Below are 21704 nucleotides of genomic sequence, written 5' to 3' on the forward strand. Positions count from 1 at the left end.
TTTTTTTGACTTAGACTTCTTCCACCCCTGTGCCTGCATGCACATGCCACTTGTGGGGTCACTGAGATCTCTGGAATGAAGGCCATTTGCACTGCTGCATCCACTTACTGTTTGGCCAGAACAAGTTGCCTGCACATTTGTAGGGAAATCTAGTGCAAGGAGTCTCTGAGAGAGAGAAAAATGCCCCCTACTGCATCATTTATCCCAGGGGATGGAAAAGGAATGGAAGCAAAGAATGCAGGACTTCAACTAAGCAATAAAATAAAACAAAATCCATCAGCTGAAAATATCATTCACGAGGAAAGGAAAAAGCAACACAATTATTTTGTTTTTCATTTAGGATTAAGATGCACAGTGAGTACATTAGAGTCCTGTCTAACCAGCTTTCTGTTAATTCTCCACTTTAATATTGGTGAGCACTGAGGTTTAGCCAATGCAACTTGCAGAGAGAGCAAACTCTTACCCCACCAGGTAGAGCTTCAGCCATTTATTAATTTGTAATCTCTGCCAGCCGTGCTGAGCACTGGAGTTGGCAGAAAACAACGTATTTAAAACTCATTATTTTAGAAGCAGTGCAATGCTAGTGGAAGAGGACATTTTCTATGATTAATTAAGATAATATTCAGTTTATCACACGGTAAGTCGCTCAATTTATCTTCTACAATAGCATTCCATTTTGGTGGAGGTAACCCATTTAATATCATACCCCATTCTTCTTCTTTGCCTGCAATAAATCTTTCACAAGATTAATGTCTTGAACAAACACAGCGTTTCAGCATGGACACCAACAAGACAGGGAATCAGCTCAAAACTCCACAAGGGTTTGGTAGCATTGTTAGCTCACAGTCTGAATAGTTCTCCAAATACACTGCCAGTTTGCAGACCATCATCCTGCACAGCTGGGGTATAAAGCACTGACTCAGGAAAGTGGGGTTCATTACTAAGCCCTCCTCTCTCCATAACCACCTTAAACCCAGCTCCAAACTGTGGAGAGTTGGCCTTTCAGCATATAAATGTAACCCAGTTCAGCTGAGATTAAACTCTGGGGTTACCTTACCTGCCTAATTCAGCTGAGCAGATGAACAAACATATGCCACATCTTCCAACCAAAGCACCTCCTTCACTGGGAGGATGTTCTCATCTTTCACCACTATTCTGCAAGTAAGACAGTGTTGCAAAAGCAGTAATCCTTCTCCAGGATCTTGGAGGGGGAACCCAAACTTATATTATACTTTTATATGTGCACCTGTTTTAGGAGGTCAAGATGTGTTTTATCAGGTTCTGGAACAAGAATGAAACAATCATTTCTATCAGGTCTCTCAGGAAAAACAAACTAAAATTTAAGCCAAAGTTAAAAACACAAAACCAAGCCTTCCCCCTCACCAAGCATTGATATAAAAAATACAACTTCTTCTATATTTGAAAAAATATGTTTTGTTGGCCACAATTTAAAACCACACTGCCATGGGGCTTGTAGAATATATAGTATTTATTTAATATATCTTTATGAGGCAAAGTTTATAGCTGATACATGTTTTTAAACAAGACTTATCTCCCCCACCCCTATCCCCCACGCTCCAGCGAGCTGTTGAAGCACTCTGCAGATGTCTCCTCTCTGTGGTGGCTTTGCATGGCATTGGTGTCAGGGGCTGCACCACACATCACTCTGCCAGCCCCTAAGCTCAGCACCACACTGTGGTACCACAGGCAGCCAGCCACCCTGGGCAAACAGGGCTTTGGTGAAGCTGCCCCCAAGTCAGGCTCACCTTGGGGAGAGGCAGAGAGCTTTATGGTCCAGGTACCTCTGAGCACCCTGGTAATGAACCATCTACTGCTTTGCAATGCTCAGAGGCTATTTAACCTTTGGTTTCCCCACCCCACAGGACTCCGCTGGCTCAAACCCATCTCCTCCTGGCAGCACCAGGGCTGCACAAAGCTACTCCATGCATGGCACCCAGCAGAGTGCCTGCACTGGGGACCTGCAGAAACATCATGTCAGCAAGTCCATGGCCATCAAACTGGTATGAAAAGACAAGGGTTGTTGACCCTGCCCTAGGACCTCAAACCTGCCCTCAGCCCTGGAAAGTAAAGTAGTCTACTTGGGCTTCGAGGAGAAGGGAAAATTCACCAGCAAAAGAGTTATTTTGCTCCCAGCTGCTCCCTTTGGAAGCTGGTTCAAAGGGAGAGAGCTCAGAAACATGTGTCACCACCTTCACTCCCTGATGGTCTCTCCCTCTCATCTCTGCCCAGCTGTAAGCACTGGCCAGTCTCCTTGGCTAGTGGGGACCAGTACCTTCCAAGTCCAGTCTCGTCTCGTTGGGCGCACAGCCATGGCTCTAGCAGGTCCACAGACCCTGGCAGGGCAGACATATGCACCAGCCTGGACTTCCTCCGAGCTCCAAATGCAGTTGGAGTCAGCTAAACACTGAGCTTTTAAATGAAACCAGCGGAGCCACCAGCACATGCTGAGCAAATTTGGAGCTTGCTGAGGTGTCACAGACAGCACCCACTAAGCCCAGGTGCCATGTGGGTCACTGCCACACAATCTTTTTCTGACAGATTTGTATCAAGGCATCACATACCTAAAATGAACTGTCCTTTACTAATAATGCCAAACCCTGTGCTGCTCTTCTGCAGGAACTGTCCATAATCAAGGTCAAATATAACAAATTTTACAGCAGTTTTCTGCTGCAAGAGGAACAAACTGATGGCCTACTCTGATGTCCAAACCCAAAGGCAGTGGCACCAAGAATGATCTCCCCAACACTCTCTGTGACCTGGTATGAACCCTGGGATATGCAGCAGAAGTGCTGTTACTGCAGTGGCAGTATGATCTGAGGTACTCTGCAGCCATTTGCTTTGGAAACATCATGAGGGGGAGTTACTCGAGCACGCCTCACTGCTACTGCATTTTTCTAACTTCAAAGAAGACAAGTCACGATGCCCAGCCATCTGGCCAGCTGTGAAGGACACTGCCCAATTCATACAAAACAGACAAAATATATTAGTTATTTGATTATAAGTTAAATAAATAAAGCCCAAAAATAAAAGCCCCAATTCTGATGAGAATTTGTTTTCCTACTTCAGTATTTAAAAATACAGATTTATGACTGATCAGCTACAGGTAATCTTCTGCATCCTTTGTGGGAGGGTATGAGAACACTTTGACAAAGTGTTCTGTCAATGTTATCACCATGATAAATGGGCTTCATCCCTGCATACCCGTAAGAAAGCCCTCTTAGTACCTTTCCAGGCTAGGAAATCTTCCCTGATCTCTCTGTGGCTTTATTTTACCTCTTTTGCTGATCACATGGGTTATTTGTTTGTTTTTTTTCTTTTCACTAGGTACTGGACAGGAGGACAAGGAAGCCTAGAGCTTTCCATTGCCTTAGGATGCTTCCATTTTTTTCAGAGTAATAATTATTTGGCCTGGAGGAAGAGGAGTAAAAAAGGGTAAAGCCATAAGAAATCTGACAATACTGGCATCATGAACCTGAATTACTACAAAATTATTACCTTATAAGTAAAACATTCAGGTGAGGTTTTCCCTCAAAGGATCATCTGTACTACTTGTAGAATCATCCTTCTAGAGTGATATTCAGATACTATTTTCCCTTTCTTTAGAATAATTTGCAAGTCACATTTAGAGCTGTAAAAGTGGCCACCACTTGCTCAGCATTAACCTTTTTATGTGACCATTATGACCACCCTTCCTGGCTCAGAAGGACCTGGCAGCACTTGCAATGATGCCCATAGGTGGTACTTGACATGAATGAAGTGAGCCTGTGTTGAGTAACAGGAGGTGCTGCAGTGGATGAGTGCTTTGTCTCCATGGCTCCCCTAGTGATAACCCAGATATTGAAGGTACATGTCCCACTCACACTCCTGGTGTCATTAAAATGGGTTCAGCCTAAACATAAATCTTGATTAAAGGAAGTTTTTCGTTCATTCTCCAGCATGTCCCACAAGAACCAAGTGTCTCCTGTAACTTTGGCCAAACATATGCATGCAGTCAAAATCTGCCTTCTGTAATTCTGAGTTCTATCAAAGTTCCTTCAGCAACAGGAGCAACAGGCTTCCACCATACTCTTCTCCAAGGGACAAGGGTTTCTTTCCACTGGTGACTGAATGCTATGTTTGGTCTTTCTCCTGGACTTCCTGAAACCGTTTCTCCAAGCGATCCAGTTTGGCCAGATTCTCCTTCAGCAACTTGCTGTTTGGAACCAGCTGTAAGGCTTTCTTGTAGTAGCCACGGGCAGTGACATAGCTCCCCTACAAAGAAAATGAGTAACAGCTCTCATTTGCATTCCCTGACACAGAAAGTTCATTCCTTGGCAATGGTAAAGACCATAATAAAAAGGAAGAAGAATTTCTAAAACTTGATATTGTTAGGTAAGAGGAATACTTCATTATGAAATGGTTCACCAAGTGTCATCAGCCTAAATTTGATCAAACAACACATGGCAAGAAGTAGACTTAGAGTTTTCCACTATGTTGTTCCAGAAGAGTTAATTTTACTCAGCAATAGGATAGCTTGAGGGTATCACACAATGTGACTCCTTATCATAAGGAGTCATAAGGAGATGCAAATCATAATGATATGCTAAACTATTCAAAAAGATAAGCAACCACAGGGCAGGCTGTCTATTTCCATAATTTCATGCTAGTATTCTGCATCAGACATGTTTATTAAATTAATCAGGAATCTTAAAAAGTCAACTCACAGTGACATTTTTCTAAGGTAGGTCAACAACTAAGCAGGAAATCTTTAGAGGTGGGCATGTTCTTTGCAGCACACCCACTTACAATAGGAGATTTACATTACAGGATACATATTCCCAAGCACCTGGTTGGGAAATTCTAGTTGAGCTGGACAGACTTTTCTCATTTTTGCATAAAAATATGGCAGGGACAGTCACTCACTGTTCACAAACATGCAGACTGTGGCAATTTGAAACAAATTCAGGTTTATATCCTGAGTACTAGACTCTGCACTTAAGACAGCTTAAGGAAAAGCAAACCCATCATACCTTGATGTGCTCAATGCCTCCCATATTCATCCAGGCCTGTGCTTGGTCTGGGTTGAGCTCCACAGCCCGTTTATAGCTCTACATAAATATGAAACATTTTTAGGTTAACAATCTGACTCTTCAAACCAAACCAGTGCTGGAGGGGAAAGAGAAACAAAGTTTCCTCTCCTTCTGAAACCACTTAGAATATAATTTCAACTTCTTCTCATACACAGCGCACAATTTGTACAGCCACTTGCGTAGAGGTTCCACAAGGACCTGAGGGCAGTGCCATCCCTCCCCCCCGCTTCCACTACTGTGCATGGGAGGAGAAGCAGCACAGAGCTTCTAGACTGTCAAACAGCACTTTTTTTTTTTTTTTTTTTCTGGTGCCATCACAGGAAAGGATTCAAATCAGGATTGGACACCCCTATGGGTATTGGAATATTCAGGAGTGTTCCAATAATATTCTGTGGTGGTATTTGACACTAACATAATTTCTGAGTTATCAAGCCTCCCACCCCCAGGATAAGCCAATCTCTCAGCTATTAGGTAATGAGATGAGATGTAGCAACATGGTGGGCTCTCACAGGGCTCCAGGCTTTCAGCTGAGCCACCTGGAATTTGCCATCAACAGCAAGAGGGGCTGGATGGACCAAGGGTCTGGTCAATGAGAAAAGGCTTGGGCTCCTCCATAATCCCACCATAACTCTTTACTTAACTTCTCAGAGCAAAGAGCTGTATTTCCACACAGGAAGGAGGAAAAATGTTGCAAGTTAAGTCTGGCATAGTTAGCCACTCCACAGCTTTAGCTGTACCACTGGTGAACTGCTGAGCTCCAAAGGCCAACAGTCAGGGTGCATGCACCAGGGAGTATTAGATGCAATGAGCTCTTATCTTTTAACCTGTAAAACTACCCATAGGACTTAGAGCAGTCATACCTCAAAAGCCTTGTCAAGGAGGTTTTGTTCTCTTAACTGGTTTCCTTTAGTGAAAAAGAGCTCTGATATGACTTTTGGATCCTTTGGTTTCAGCTGAAGAGCTTTTTCTATAGCTTCTAGTGCCTGTAAAAAACCAAGAGGATATTGTGTTACTGCATTCTGCATCTTTCCACTTCTCATGCTCTCCTCATCACTATGGCCCCCCAGCATAAGAGTCATCTTCTCCTTCCCTTGTTTGCCTCACACTGTTAACACGTGGAAATTAGTTTTTAGATGCCTGTGGCTGATGGGCAGTGGGGCTGACAGCAACAGGAGCAGTAAGTGATAAGAAACCACACTACTTAGCTCCAGTCCCAGTAGACAGATGAACAGAAGTATTTTACTGAATAAAATAATCTACTGCATGTGCACTAAGAAATGTGACATGTCTCTGGAGAGATGGTGTGTGAAATTCAACCTGAACTGTGTGTGAGCCCTCAGGACAAGGGCAGCCCATGACCACAGTACCTTGGCATAGTGCTCCTGCTTGCTGTAGATGGCTGACAGAAGACGGTAGCACTCCAGACACTCCACATCCTCATGGAGTATGTGGTTCATCATCTTTTCAGCTTCCTTCGTCTGACCCATCATTGCTAAAACCTGAGCCTATGGAGCCACATTACAAAAAGTTCACAGCTGTAAAAAGCTCAGTCCTCCTTAACACGTGATGCTGTATCAGGCAGCTGGTTCTCCACTTCCACGGCCCTGCCCGAGCTCAGCCCACACTCACCAGCGCCAGTCGGATCTCCTTGTTCAAAGGCTGCAGTGATGCTGCTTCTCTGTAAACCTGCAACGCTTCCTCATACCTCCCCGTGTTGTAATACAGAGCCCCCAGAGGGGACAGGATTTCAGCCTTCCGGGATACCTTCAGTGCCCTGGAATTTGGGAAAAAGAGATGCTTCCAGATGGTGTGGGGATGAAAGCACAACAGCAAGGTGTGTTGTGTGCTGGGATGGAGCAGTGAAGGTCTGCACCCTGCTCAGCCCACCCTGGGGAGCATAAACATAAGGTCCCAGGGAGGGACGAGCATGCCCATAGCACTAATTTCTCTGGCCACCTGAGAAGGGGAGAGGGCCACCTCCAAAGTGCACATGAGCATGCAGCAGGAATGGGGATGGCTGACAGCGGCAGAGCCTGGGGAGTGTGAGCACAAAGCTGGATGTCAGAAAGGAGGCAAAACTCCCACTCCAGTCCACCCAACTGCATACTGGGAGTCAGTGCCTGCCTACTAGCACATTGCTGGGAAGTGCCAGAGTTCCTGATGGTGCCAAGGTTTTGGTGCTGGGCTGTGCAGCAGTTCTGGCTGTTACTGGTGCAGCACACACAGACCAGCTTCGAGCAGGGCTGGAGTCATGTAACTTTGTTGTTACAGAATCCCCCAGCCAAAACCAGCATCCTGAGGGCTTGGGAATGGTCCAGGGAAGTCAAAACTGCCTAAGCCTCTCCAAGCACTCTCCCAAAATAGTCATTGCAAAGGTAAATCTGGTTTCAAATTAATGGAGGAGGAAGGGAGAAAAACTCAAACATGTACTGACAGATTCATATATCAGAGGCTCATTAGCAGAGACAAGCCGTACAGGGGGAGGAGGGAAACCTCTGTGTCCCATCCCAAATTCTTACCGTTTGTACCACACTTCAGCCTCTTTGTTCTGCCCCAGGGAGCGGTGGAGCCTGCCCAGGTTCACCATGGCCACGTGGTGAGTGGGGCTGAGGTGGATGGCCTGCCTGTAGTGGGACACAGCTCGCTCGGGAGCCCCTGGAGAGGAGAGCAGCTATTAAACTGAGGCATCAGAAAAACCCTGTCACAAATTCAGCACAAAGTAATGTTCTGGGTTTTCCTTCAGTTATTGCTCTATGCCTGGGAACCATTTTGAGAAAGAAATCCTGCCTCAGCCTTTCTAGAGATTAAAAAATTGCTGTCCAAATTTAAGATCTAAGTTCCAGTATCCAGAGATGATCCTGCAAAATAGATTTTTCTAGAGGTGTGTTTTCACAAATAGAGTGTACAGTCACCAGAAGACTGATGACAGAAAGCATTCTCCTATCATGCTGCCAGAAATAGGGGGGATGCACTCCCCTTGCTAAGGACATAGCCCCTCCCACCCCCCCAAAATGGATCTCTTGTGAGAGCATCCGTCCACCCTGTCCCACTGGAGAGATGGGCGATGGAAAGGCAAAGAACAAGCCATGCAGCATTCCCCAGAACCTCACAAGAGCTGTAACCAGTTTCAGGTCATTCCAAACAGAGACTATTTCCCTCCAACTCTGTTGCATCGTCCCTGCTTAGTCTCTGTGCATTGGTCAACAGGACAGAGAGTAGCTGCCAATGCCCAGCTAATTCCCACCTCGGGGCAATACATCCCAGAGCAGAGGTGTCCAGGTGGCTACTCTGGAGCAGGCGGGCACCTCCTCCGTGCTGCAGAGGAGCCATTGGGTGGCACTGCTCCGCTGTGTGAGAGGATCTGCCCACCTAAGGTCCTGCAGCCCACGACATCACCGAGAACCACAACCAAACACGGCTCCCTGCAACAAGGAAGGTCTCAGACCCGCACTAGCCCAAACAGTATCTTCTTCTTTATCTAAATAATGGCTTTCCTCAAGAAGGATCTTGCAGCATTTTCTGCAGGCAGGGCCTGCTACAATTTATCTGCTAAATAAATTAATTTAGCCCAGCATGAAGTTCCAGCATCTCAGCAATGTGGATGTTGTACTTTTAACCCCAGTGCTTGTTTAATTGGTTTGCACACTTTAGACCAGATAATCTCCTGATGAAAAACAATACTCTCAGAGCTTTGTCCACCAATAGAGCTTTTAACCATTGGCATTTTTTAAGCCAAATTACTTCACAATTTCTTTAATTCAGTTTCTAGCTGGAAGGCAGACCTTGAAAACAGTCTGCACGCACTGGGGGACTGAACAAATGCTGCTGTGGGAATTTTAGTTTCATGGCTTTTCAGATCTAGTTTGGCTTTTCCAGTACTACCTATTCAACACAAAAGTAACACTTCTCAATGGATCTCCTTTACAGGAAAGAGGAGGGATGTCTGTAGGGAGATTTAGAAAGCACTTAAGATTCATCCAAGGCCAACGACACACCTTTCAGGGTAGGACTTTTTCAAAATGTCCAGAAGCAGCCTTAATCTTCTCTCACTCATGAGCAGGCAGATGTTTTTGAAAATGATATCTACAAAACACCCGGGGAAGCAGCTGGGCATGCACCTCAGTCCTTAAAGTCTGTCAGTGCTCCCCAGCTCAACCCTCAGGGCTAACGTGCTCTGTTAAGGGAGACACATGGAGTGCCTAGAACCACTGCTGAGCTGTCCAGTTATGGCTTCCCAGAGCTGACGCTTGTTGGAGGCTTCTTCCACAAAATCCTGCAAGTTAATTGGCATGGTTCTTCACAGCATCTCCCCATGCCCTCTGGGAAAGAGCACAGCCTGTGCCAGGCTCACTACCAGACACTTCCTTCAGACCCCGCCATGTCTCCTCATGTGTCATGAGGGTTATTTACACATCATGCCTGAAGTACCAAAACTCAATGTTGTGGTTTTTTTTTTTCACCTGCTGTTTGTATGTAGAGAAATGTAGGACTAAACCAGGGAAAGATAGCTTTGACTTTGGCAGAACACATAAGTGAAAAAAAAAAAGAAAGCACACTGCACTGTGTTTGCACTACAATTTTTTGCAGGAATCGGACAGTTTATCTGGGTTGAGAACCAAAGGTAAATACAGCATCGGAGTGAATTTTTATTATTTGCAAGCTTGAATTTTTCCAGGGCACAAATTTAGAACCTCAACCTCTATTGCTAAAGCCATGATGCCTACTTTGATTATGAGTACTCCTTTTGCCTTTGTATTTATTTCACAACAGCACCACAGAAGAGCAATGGCTGAGCATCAGCTCAGGGGCAGGACAGCCAGCTGCAGGCTGATGAACACCATCATCCTTTCTTCCCAGAGACTGGGGCTGGGCACAGTGTTAAAGGAGCAGAACAGGTAGCAACCACACACTTTAAGTCTACAATATTTCATCACTAAGTCTTGGCTCTGTTCTGGAGGGATCAGAGTGAGTTGGTTTCTACTAGCTGTTTGTCAGACTTGGTCCTGTTTATAAAGCTGTCAATAAAAGACAGCAATTACAGCAGCATTTTTTGTTGTTGTTACATGGATGCCAGGAAGTGCCCAAGTCCAGGGAAGTTAGATAGGAACCAGGAGCTCAGAAAATAAAGGCTTTGAATGTCATTACAGAGCTCCTGAGAAATCATTTCATAGCACAGCATCTTAGGCTTTGTTTTCACACATGATTGTGGTTTAAAAGCCATGTTTGTTTTCATAGCAGTCGTGGCACTCAAAATTTAGAGTCAAAGAGCTGCTTTGTCACCAAGTAGAGCTGCAAGTGCTCCAGAGAACACAACGATCCACTTATGTGCCTTGGATGTGGTTTGATGTGGCCATGCTTCCCTAGAGAAACAGCAGTATTGTCAGGCTGCTGCCCAGCTCAAACTGAAGAGGACCAATGTCTGTGTGAAGATGGTGAGGAACACTGAAGGAAATGGACAGGCTGAATGGCAGTGCCACACAGTGCCTGCATTGATTACAAATTTCAGTACGCTGTGGCACCTCAGCAGCATGGGCATATCTATTTCCAAGCTACACTGGAGGCACATCTATTGCTTTGAAAGCTTTTGAGACCCTTTTAGATGTGTACTGCTGAATAAAACAAATCAAAGCAAATAAGGCAGAGAGGGAAAATCCCTTGCTCCTTCTCACTTACCCGTATCAACCAAGAAAACACCGTAGTTGTTATGCAGATCGGAGCTCTCTGGACAATTCTCTATGCCAGCCTTATAGACCTCCTCTGCTTCCTTAAGCCATTCCTTAAAAGAGAAAGACATTTCTTAGCTGTGGCAGAAAGGGTGTCAGCATCAATTGCCACATACCTGCATTTTGTGACAACTCCTGCACTGCATGGGAAGCGTGGGGTGCCAGCCCACCCCACATTCTAGGAAGCCAAAATTGTAACCCATGGCATGGATGCAATAGAGCTGCTGTCAGGTACCACAGAGCAATTCAGACAGCTTTGCTCCATAGATTTGCAATTGGAGCTCCCTGTGAAACAAAAATAACAGCTGGAAAAGGCAGCCCCTGTGCAACATCAGTGAGCCTCGGCTGGGCACGCACCCAGCCAAGAAACACACAGCAACAGGGGTCGTGCTGGTTGTGTTGAAAAATACCTGTCATCTTGGAGTGGACATATTTTAATGTATCTGTTTAATGAGCATCTCGCTGGCTAATTTCTCCCCTCTGGAGCTCTGCTGCTCCTTCCCTAAACAGCGGGGGAAATACAAGGAATGAAAGCTTGGTGTGTATGACAGCTGGGGGATGGACAGCTTGTGCAGGGGGGTGAGGAAGCTGGAGGGGGATGGCAGGCAATGAAAGAGTGGGGAAAATCTGACAGGTTCAGATCAAAACCAGGGGTTGTCAATGCACAAGATGTAGCTCACTAAGATTGATGGGGTGTGCCACTGTGCTCACTCCTAGATGCACGGAGCATTTTGCATAGATTTCAAGGAGGTTTGTTGGTGCCAAGCATTTTTGGAAAATATAGCTCTGTTCTTTGGGGACACTGCAGTACACTACAGAAAGTGTCCCAATGGCTGGGCTCTGTCTAGCCTGAGCTATGTGCAGCCCAGCTCTGAAATGAAAATAAAGTACGTCATCTGGATCAAACAGCAGCTTCAGATTTCCATTTCCCTCCAGCCAGCCATTGCATACCCGCTGCCTGCCATGCCCATTACCACGGGTTATCACATTCTTCCTCCCCTCCTGAGAGCTTTGCTGTTGTTGGGTGAATTTATGGAAGGAGGCTATGAACAGCAGAGATGAGCAGGGTACAGAGGAGTGTCAGGCAAACCTCCAGCACCAAAGGCACTTTTTTTAATTCTTCCTGGCAGTGACAAACTCCACAGCTTCCTGAAAATGCTCCCAAGTGAAATCAGCCATCCAGGTCCCCACTGAGGAAAGCCTGGAGCCACCAAGGCAAACCTCCTGCTTGGGAGCTGAATCCACATTGAAATAAGAGGTTGGTCCATTCCCACCTACGGATTCTCCTCTCAAGCCCTGCAAACCCTGCAGGCTCCAAGGCTTTCTTTGGATTTAATGGGTGTACCTGATGGCAGCTTTTGCTCTGTAGCTACTTAAATGTGTGGATTTCTTTCTCACCTATTTTGGAACTGGAGAGCTGGAAATAATCACACAGGAAGAGTATTATTTGATGAAAGCACATGGTTTGCCGTGGTTAAGTGCTTTCACATTTACATGATAAAGGTCAGCCAGCAGAAAAGATAGTGTGTGATATAAAACAGAAAGACATTTTTAAAATGTGCTCAAGTTTGGACAGTTTGGATATATTTATGTGAGTTTGACATCATTATCCTGCGGGGTCAGGAAAAGTGTAGCAATCGTCAGAATTGAATAAAATGAAGAGTAATTATTTGAGAAAGCATCTGTGTCACCGAGACATAAACAAGCATATTTTCAAAGCTTTCTGTATTAATTTATTTTCATCTGATTTTAATTTTCAGCCAAGGAATGTGGCTTTGTGTGCACATATGCCAGTTTTATTTAATTTTATTTACTGATCATAACACCGATCTTTAAAGCATGTAAGGGCTGTGTTAAACTGAATTAGCATTATCCCATGTCAAAACATTCATACTCACCAATATTGAGCACTTTTAGCATTTGCCTCATGGTTGCATTGCTTTTCTGGCACCTAACATCCTGACCCTGCATGCCTCAGGCTCAGTGCAGAGTCTGGGATGATTTCCCTAACGAAGTGTTTGCATTAAGCGTAGTCAGAAGTTGGGAAGGGTGGGACCAGCTTTTCATGCCAGAGCTTTCTCCCTCACAGCCTCTCTCCTCTTCTTGCAAGAAAAGCTGCAAGTTCATCAAGGCTTGATTCTCATTAACACTTAATAATGCCACTCCCAGACTTTCATGGCACATTCATCAACTTCACAAAATTCAGAAGAATGTCTTTAAAAATGTATGATATTTAAAAAAATACACATCTGAGGATCTCAGTTGAACTCCAGGAGTTTTAAATCTGGCTTTTTTTATGGCTTGTTCTTTTCAGTCTGGTTATGCCTGAGTAGGCTCTACTCTGCAGTTAAGGGGGTTAAATATTTCTTTTTCTTAGTATAGGCTGATATTATTAAACACACACAAAATCACTCGAATCCAGAAACTAGGGCCTGAAAAGAGCCATCAAATAGGATGAGATAGCTGACAAAACTGCAAGAGCTGGGACGAAGGTGCTGCTCAAGTGCATCACAGTAAATCCTGGGGACTCAGTGTCAGAGGAGTGTTGTGAAAACAGTGAACAAAAATACTTGATTTCTGATAGTAGCACCACTGCAGTGACCATGGAAAACAAGGAAAGCAACACATTGTGACTGAGTTACATTACCACGCAGAAAGAGCAGTAAGAAGGACAAGCATTTATAAAAGGCACAAACAAGCTAAACTGTTTTATACAATGTAGTGGTGTTACTTTTTTTTCCACATCACCTTTGGCTTCAGAATCAACTATCAAGCAGAGAAAAGGGCAATTACATCAAGTTGAAGGCTAATTCCCTGGTGCAGGAGACATTTATCTTAGGAGCATTTTTTACTGATGAGGCAGGAAAGGACCCATAAGCCCTATTTTGGATTCAATGCCTTTAGAATAGGGAGGAACATGCTGTGCAGGACTGACCAAGGCAATCTCGGCACTATTTCACTGAGCCGTGTCCACCCATTTACCTCATTCTTAGCTTTAGTGCAAAGCTGGATGAGCAGCAGTTTTTCCATGGGCACGGTCATCTCATGTGAGTTATTTTAATGTGCCACATACGGCACATCAGCCCACCTGTATCACATCCCAGCAGGAGGAAACTAGTTTGTGCTCCCTTCCCCGAGGCTCCACAGCGACGCTGTCCATGCAGACTACTGCACACTGCCTGGCATCACACACACCCCTGCAGCTTTGAGACAGACTCTGCTCCACAAGCACACGGAAAAACGGGTTTGTAACTTTGAGCCGTTTCAGACACTATTGCTTGGACAAAAAGGAAATCCCAAAAGTCCTGTCATCATCCTTTGGGATGAAGATGCCAAAAGTTCTGCCTGTACTCCTCCAGGAAGCACGCAGCATTAGGGTGTGATTCCACAGCCCATAGCAATGGGCAGCAGAATGTATTTGTAGGCTATCCCCTGCTGTGGTTGCTAGGGTGGGTGTGGGAGACAGGAGCTGCACAATCAGGTAGCCATCTGCTGTGGCTGAACATGAGAAGGCTTTAAAAGGCTGCAGGAAATGGCTATTTTCTGAGGAAATTGTACTATCTTTTTTCCTACTGCTTACTAAAGTCACAAGAGGGTGAACAATCTATATGTAAGAGTAGGTGAATTACTGCTGGACTTAACAATAGCATTTTCTTTGGGCAGAAGGCCTCGGGACTCTATAGTAGTTTTATTGCTCTGTTGACCTTACAATCGATTATTTTAATTAATTTCAATTAGGATTAAAACCAGATATTACCGCAGAGAACTGATTTCCTATAGACTTTTGCAGGAGAATCTTAATTGACAGGCTTATTCAAACAACAGCTCCCATTCAACAAATGGGAATTTTCAATTCATTCATTATATATTTCTAGGTCCCTGCAGCTGATACAGATAATATTCAAATATTTGAAAGTCACTTAAAAGGGAAAATAAAATAGTACATCTTTCAGTAATCCACATATATCATAGGTGAGTCTTCCCTCACAGAGCAAAGATTTCACTAACCGGATTAATGGAAAACAGGGAAAGTTCACACTCTTTTGCTTTGCCTGTATTTGCATTCGATAACCTTTTAAGAACGCTTAAGCACCTCATGCTATGGAACAGTTGGGTATGAAACTTAGGGAAGAACAAAATCAGGCTTTTTTTGAGGAGATGTGCTGGAGCTGTGCAGTTACGAGGACCCCGCCACTCACACCCATAGCCCCAGACTGGGATCACTGGTTGTGGCTGCAGTCTGTGGGAGCAGCACCTGAAGCACAGCAGCCTTTATCTGCTGCTGCAGGTGTGTAGAAAAGCAGGGCTTGGTGGTCTTAACGTGGACACCCACGCTTCCTGGCTTCTTCTGAATGCAAGTATTTTGTGCCTCAATTTCCCTTTTCCTCCATGGGGACAGTATTTCACCTCACAAGGATCCTGTAGAAATAACTACAGAGAGCAGGGAGAGCCCCAAGTAATGAGCACGGGGAACAAGCCCAGATGAGTAATCCTGCCTCCAGAGTGCAGCCCGGGCCATGCGCAGTAAATGAGGCCTGGGGACACACATTGAACAAGGAGGTTCAACAGAATAATCAAACAGCTGCTTGTTAAGAGCAACACAAAGCCAGCGAGCCGCCCCACCTCCTCAACAAGATCCTCTACCGAGGTAATGAAGGGCCATATTCTCATGCATGCCTACGAGGGGCAGGATACGGGCTGCAGAGGCCACCTGGTTTCTGACACTTCTCAGCTTTGGAGTGATTTATTATGAAATCTCAAGGTTATCTACGTAGGTGTGTGGATCTGAGGGAGAAGCGCTTGCCTGTTCTGCTGTCACAGCTTTCAACGTGCGATGGATTAAGACTTCACCATAGACGTGGGGAGCTGCAGAGAGAATCACAACTTCCACAGTGATTTAATTCAGAGCCACATCACGGGGAAGGGATTACTCACTGCAAATGAGTTGCCTCCCATGCTGAAAAAGTCATCTCTAAAGCCACCCAGGAGCTCTCTGCCGACAGCTGTGGACCCACGCCTGCCAGCACACATGTGCAAGGTGAGGGTGCCCCAGTGGGACGTGCAGGAGGTGTTGTGGCACAGGAGGCACGAGAGCCCGAACAGTGCCCTTACCTGTTCAGCCAGCAGCGAGGCCAGGCTTGAGTAAGCATCTGCAAACTCCGGGCCGTACTTAATGGAGTCCCGCAATAAGACTACAGCTTCCTCCTTCTTCCCTTGGGACCTGAAGGACAGGGAAGGAGAGGGGGAAAAAAAATTATCATTCCTGTATGAACATGTTTAGGTCACCCACTGATTAGCTACTTGAAAGAGAGGTGAAAGTCCCCAGCTCAACCTTTTCAACAAAGACTGAATGACCCGCTCGTGCCTCCTCTCCACAGTGTGCGTACCCAGCCCTCGGCCCATCACTGTATCCCTGTGATTCTCAGGAGCTGGGAGGACATTGGTTTTAATGAATCATCCATTTGGTCTGCTATCCCAGTGACTGCTCTGCTGAGCACTACGCAATGATGCCAGCGAAGACAAAGCACCCCCAAAACAGTGCATCCCTCAGCCCCACACACTGAAGAGCAAAAAGTGTTTTATTTTGGCTATCAGGCAAGCAGTATAGGCCACACGCTCTGTCTGTTGAGTCATAACCAACACATTTTGTAAACTTCTCCAGTCCTACTGTATATCTCCTCTCAATATATCTCTTTAAGGGAAACACATCAAATCAAATTCTGCCCCAGTCATCCCATCAGGAGTTAAAGACACAGGAAGGATGAGACCACAGAAGTGTCCCCAGGCATGAAGCACTGCACAGGACCCTCCTAGCGATATCCTTGGGAAGTCACTAGGGATCCACTAGGGAAGGGATGCTGTCAGAGTAGCACTGGGTTTGCAGTCAGCTTCTGGAGGTCTGGCCCCATTCATGTCACTAAGGTACTGACTGACCTGGGAACAGGACTTTAGCTTTCACCCACTCTGCTCTCACATCACTAGATTGGAGACGCCAAAACATGTGCATTTCCTTAAATAAACCCCAGAGTCTTTGCATGTTCCTAGACAACAAGTACTGTTATAGATCCACATATGACTGCATTAAATTAGTACTTTGACATTAAAATATTGATTATTTTGATCTGCTTGGGATCTCTAAATAATTCCTTAGCAAGCTGATCATTAGGCTAGAAGATTCTGTTCTTCAGATCCTAAGGATTATGAAGAGAGCTAGCTGAGAAATGACTATGCTGATGAGCTACATTTTTTCCCAGTATTGCTCTGCATTTATTGCTATGGAAAACAAGAACATTTCCTGAACAAAAATCTAAGGATATTTATTTATTTGAGCTACAGTTTCTCTAGTATTACTCCCTATTTGTTTCCTTGGAAAAATGAGAATGTTTCCTCAATGAACATCTAAGGATGTTTAGCCTGACTGGAACAGCGTTTTTCTTGTGTTGAGCATACAAAGAATATGAATAACAGGGCTTACAAAAAGAAACAAAGGGCTCTGGGACACAGAAAATATGTGAACACCTTGCTGCTTTGGCCTTAGATTTCATCTGAGTGACGTGGTCAAGTAACCAGATCTTGTTTATAAGGTGCAAATTTCAGCTGATAATGTATGTGGCTTTGCAGATTTTTTCCCTTTCTAGTTGTGTAACTGGAAGAATATTTTCCCTGTGCATTAAGCTAAGTAAAACCAGTTGTGCTAGCTTTTTCTTCTTCCAGTGGTGTTCCACATAAATTACATGAATGAAGCAAAAACAAATAAAGAACCACTTTTCTCCAACACTAATTAAAGACTGGCTAGCTTGTCAATTTATAAAACTTTTGGATCTCCTGGCTGGAGTTTCATGACACATTTTTATAAATCAAAACCAGATGACCACTTTATAAAGGTATTGATGTTTGGCAAAAAAATGTAGGAAAGGCAAGCTACAGAAATAAAAGGATTAAGTGATCCACTCAGCAGCAGTAAAAGTTCCCATTAACCACAAGCTGAACATGGGGCAGCCCTCTTAATTGCTCTTTTTTTTTCAGAATGTCATTTTCTTTTTTCATTTGATCCAAGACCAATGTTTGTCTCCTGAAAGTAGGGGTAGAGAGGGAAAGATTATGGCATCTTTTTATGTGACAGACTGAATTATGTTAAAAAAAACAGATCCAGTAGTTTCTCAGAGGGCTCAAGCCTGCAAGATACCAAGTGCCCTGGCCAAGCACTTAAATGCATACTTAACTTTTATGTATGCAAGTTGAAAATTAATTACTAGCTGAAGTGCTTTCCTGGATCAAGGCCAATGCTTTGCAGGATCGAGGCCGTTGCTTATATAAATCTCACGTAATTTGGGAGAACTGGAGCACTGGAAGAACAGTCTGATATACCAATTTACTGTAAACTTGGGATCTAGAGCAGGGGAACCGAGGTAATGTATAACTTTGCTATGACAGAGAGAGGAACAAATTCAATTGACATGAGAAGTCTGTGATCACTTAATCCAATTTCTCCCCAAATTATTTTGCCTTACAATGTCTTCTCCTGACTCCCTCTTCTAGTCAATCCTCCAGCTTCCCCTCTACAATTAGCACATCAGAGCTGAGAGCAAGGAACAGCTCTTTCTACCAGGAGCATCTCTTCCGTATTTTTGCAAGTGCCCCACAGCTGGACAAGCACCAGCTTAAACCACCCCATAGAACTCTGGCAATGCACAGGGCTGTGTGTGGTCTCTCAGCACTGAAGAAAATTTAAGTTTGTAACAGAAAGAGTAGCTGAGGAATTAACACTCTACGAGGACTTCTTAACTTTCAAGATTTGGTTTATATTCTGTAGTTAGTCTGACCGCATTAAACTGGAAGCACAGAACCCAACAACAGCACCACAACTGTTCTGAACATCTCATCTTTATTTCACACCATAATTCAAGGGGAGCTTTGAGCATTTAACTCCACCTATCTGAAAGGAAGCCTCTAAACCTGTTTGACTCCCTGGTTTAAAACTAATCCAGGTAATTCAGAATCATAGAATCATTTTGGTCAGAAAAGACCTCTAAGATCATCGTATCCAACCATTAATCCGACTCTACCAAGTCCACTGCCAAATCATGTCCCTAAGCACCTTATCTACATGACTTTCAAACGTGTCCAGGGACGGTGGTTCAACCACCCCCCTGAGCAGCCTGTTCCAATGCCTGGTAACCCTTTCAGTGAAGAAATTTTTCCCAATATCCAAACTAAACCTGCCCTGGTGTTACTTGAGGCCATCTCCTCTTGTCCTATCACTTGTCACACGGGAGAACAGACCAGCACCCACCTCTCTACAACCTCCTTTCTGGTAGTTGTAGAGAGCTATAAGATCTCCCTCAAGCTTCCTTTTCTTCAAACTAAATAGCCCCAGTTCCCTCAGCCACTCCTTGTAAGACTTGTGCTCTAGGCACTTCACCAGCTTCGTTGCTCTTCTTTGGACATGCTCCAGCACTTCAATGTCCTTCTTATAGTGAGGGGCCCCAAACTTGACACAGTACTCGAGGGGTGCTGAGTACAGGGGGACAGTCACTTCTGGCTACACTATTTCTGATACAACCAGGAAGCCACTGGACTTATTGGCCAGCTGGGCATACTGCTGGCTCATATTTAGCTGGTTGTTCATCAGTACCCCCAGGTCCCTTTCTTCTGAGCAACTTTCCAGCTACCTTTCCCCATGCCTGCAGTGTTGCCTGGGGTTGTTGTGGCCCATGTGCACGCCCTGCCACTTGGCCTTGTCTGTAAAGCCTTTCTACACTCAAGCAGATCAACACTTCCAAACAACTTAGTGTCATCTTCAAACTGATTGAGGGGGCACACTTTCTCCATTATTATCCATATAATTGATGTTAAACAGAATTGGCCCCAATACTGAGCCTAGCAGAACACCACTTGTGGCTGGCCAACAACTGGATTTATCTCCATTCACCATCACTCTTTGGTCCCCGCCAAACAGCCAGTGTCTTACCCAGCAGAGCATATGCCCATCTAAGCCATGAGCAGCCATTTTTTTCATGAGAATGCATTCATTTAGATGTACTCCTTTGCCATTCATCTATACTATGTGGATGACACCAGAGAGGGGGAGGAGGCAATGCACTGAAAGGCAGGGCTGCTTTTCAGAGAGACCAGGTCAGCACATTCACATGCATACATACCCAGAAGCCTGTAGGGAAGGTAGACAGTATTCCTTCCTCTGAATAGATGAGTTGGACTAAATCTTGGCAGCAAACGCACAGGACACATTGTGTGTTACTCTATATTCAGAAGAGAATCAGTCCTTTTGAATAAACCCAAGATTTCAATGGACATTGTTTCTAAGCATTTCATTTTCCCTTTGAAAATGAAGCCAGAACATTCTTAAAGCACATAAGAGCTCTGAGGATTTTCTTCATAAGAAATAGCATACTGAATACTGGAGTGCTTTAGGTATGGATAGACACAGTACTGCAAAGAAGCTCCCCCTTTTTTGCAACAAAAAGCTGAGGTAAGTGTTTCCTTCTAATGATATTTATCTGTTTTTCAAGCTGTATCTCAATGAAATGAAATGTATACAGAGAAGTTAAATGTTTATGTAACAGGAAATTTCAAAACAGAAGACAAGGAAGCAGTATCAGGCTGCTCTGTGCCACTCATCACAGACCATGAAAGCAGAGAAAGGTATTTCTCATCTCTAGGTAGGCCACCTTCTGGGTCTATTTTAACTAAGAAATCCGTTGGCATTGTTTAATTATCTACTCTCCAATATTTATATTGGGCAAGAAAATGATGACATTCAACTTTATTTTAGGATATGTAAACAAAACCAAAGGCTTATTCAGCCATTACTCTGCAACGCTTCCCGAGAACATTCATCTTTTGGCATATCTCTGTCTTCATTACGTGCAAACAGAAAATAGAAACATCCTTTTTCATCTAGGACTGCTGAAAAAAACCAAAAACAAAAACAACAAAACCAAAAAACCTCTAAAATTCCACCTTGTGGTCCTCAAAACAAAGTTTTACTCAAGCTTAAATCATAAGCAACAGATGCTTAAACAGAGATCTTATTTACAGGGAATAACGAGAGGCAGATTCCTACATGGGAATAGTAAACCCGCCCTTCTAAAATCCTGGAGTTCCCCTTTCTCAGCACTCCGGGGAGGTGAAAACCAATATCTGCCATCAGATTTCCACGCTACAAGAAGGGTGGGCACAAGGAACTCAAAATAATTCAACTAGGAATTCCCCATGCCAGGTGGATTTGTTACATCTCGCAGTACAAGTAGTATAGTTACTGGACATGCCTTAAGTGTTTCAGATCCAGCTCTTCCTGATCTGCACCATGCACTGAAGCCTCTTCAAAGAGGACAGAAAATGATTTTATGGCTCAACCCTTTCTCCTCTCTTTGCCATATGTTAAAAATTGACACAATCTTAATAATGTCTCATAGCACAGCCAGAAAGTAGTATCTGCCTGTAATATTTTGTAGATTTTCATTTATTACCTAGATTATACTAGCATTTGGTGTCTGCGGAATATTGGTTGCCCTATATACATATGTATGAATGGGTAATTTGGAGACCCAGATAGAAAACATAAATAAAGCCAAAGTTGTAGGAAGGGGAAAGCCTGAAATCTCTGCCTCATTCCTGTCTGGCCATCTTACAAGTCACTTCAGGATCCAGCACAGCTGTTGATCTCTGCTAAGTTGGTGGATGATCCAGAAAAGGAGCTGGCAAAGGGGTCTGGGCTAGCATTTTAGGGGAGGCATTCATATAGGATCTGTCCATGCAGTGTTTGGTTTACATACGTGCCAAGCCTTCCACCCACCTCTCTACCTATTTTTTTAGCAGGTGTTTTAAAGCTGAATAAGGAGATGAGAACACACAGTTTCCATTATAATTA

At 44.3% G+C, this 21704-nt stretch overlaps 1 protein-coding gene across 1 annotated transcript in view; it reads right to left on the reverse strand.

The window, feature by feature from the left end:
• Positions 1–3862: 3862 nt before the first annotated feature.
• TMTC1 (transmembrane and tetratricopeptide repeat containing 1) overlaps positions 3863–21704 on the reverse strand; it is an 86054-nt gene continuing 68212 nt past the window's right edge. The window contains exons 10-17 of the mRNA XM_008937842.1: positions 15926–16034; positions 10764–10866; positions 7610–7745; positions 6720–6864; positions 6458–6595; positions 5951–6073; positions 5031–5108; positions 3863–4272 (exon numbers count right to left, since the gene is read on the reverse strand). Of these exons, the coding sequence (XP_008936090.1) occupies positions 4132–4272; positions 5031–5108; positions 5951–6073; positions 6458–6595; positions 6720–6864; positions 7610–7745; positions 10764–10866; positions 15926–16034 (973 nt within the window). The 3' untranslated portion in view covers positions 3863–4131. The remainder of the gene's footprint in view (positions 4273–5030; positions 5109–5950; positions 6074–6457; positions 6596–6719; positions 6865–7609; positions 7746–10763; positions 10867–15925; positions 16035–21704) is intronic.

This window comes from Merops nubicus, unplaced genomic scaffold (genome assembly GCF_000691845.1).
Source record: "Merops nubicus isolate BGI_N331 unplaced genomic scaffold, ASM69184v1 scaffold10323, whole genome shotgun sequence".
NCBI classification, from domain to species: domain Eukaryota; kingdom Metazoa; phylum Chordata; class Aves; order Coraciiformes; family Meropidae; genus Merops; species Merops nubicus.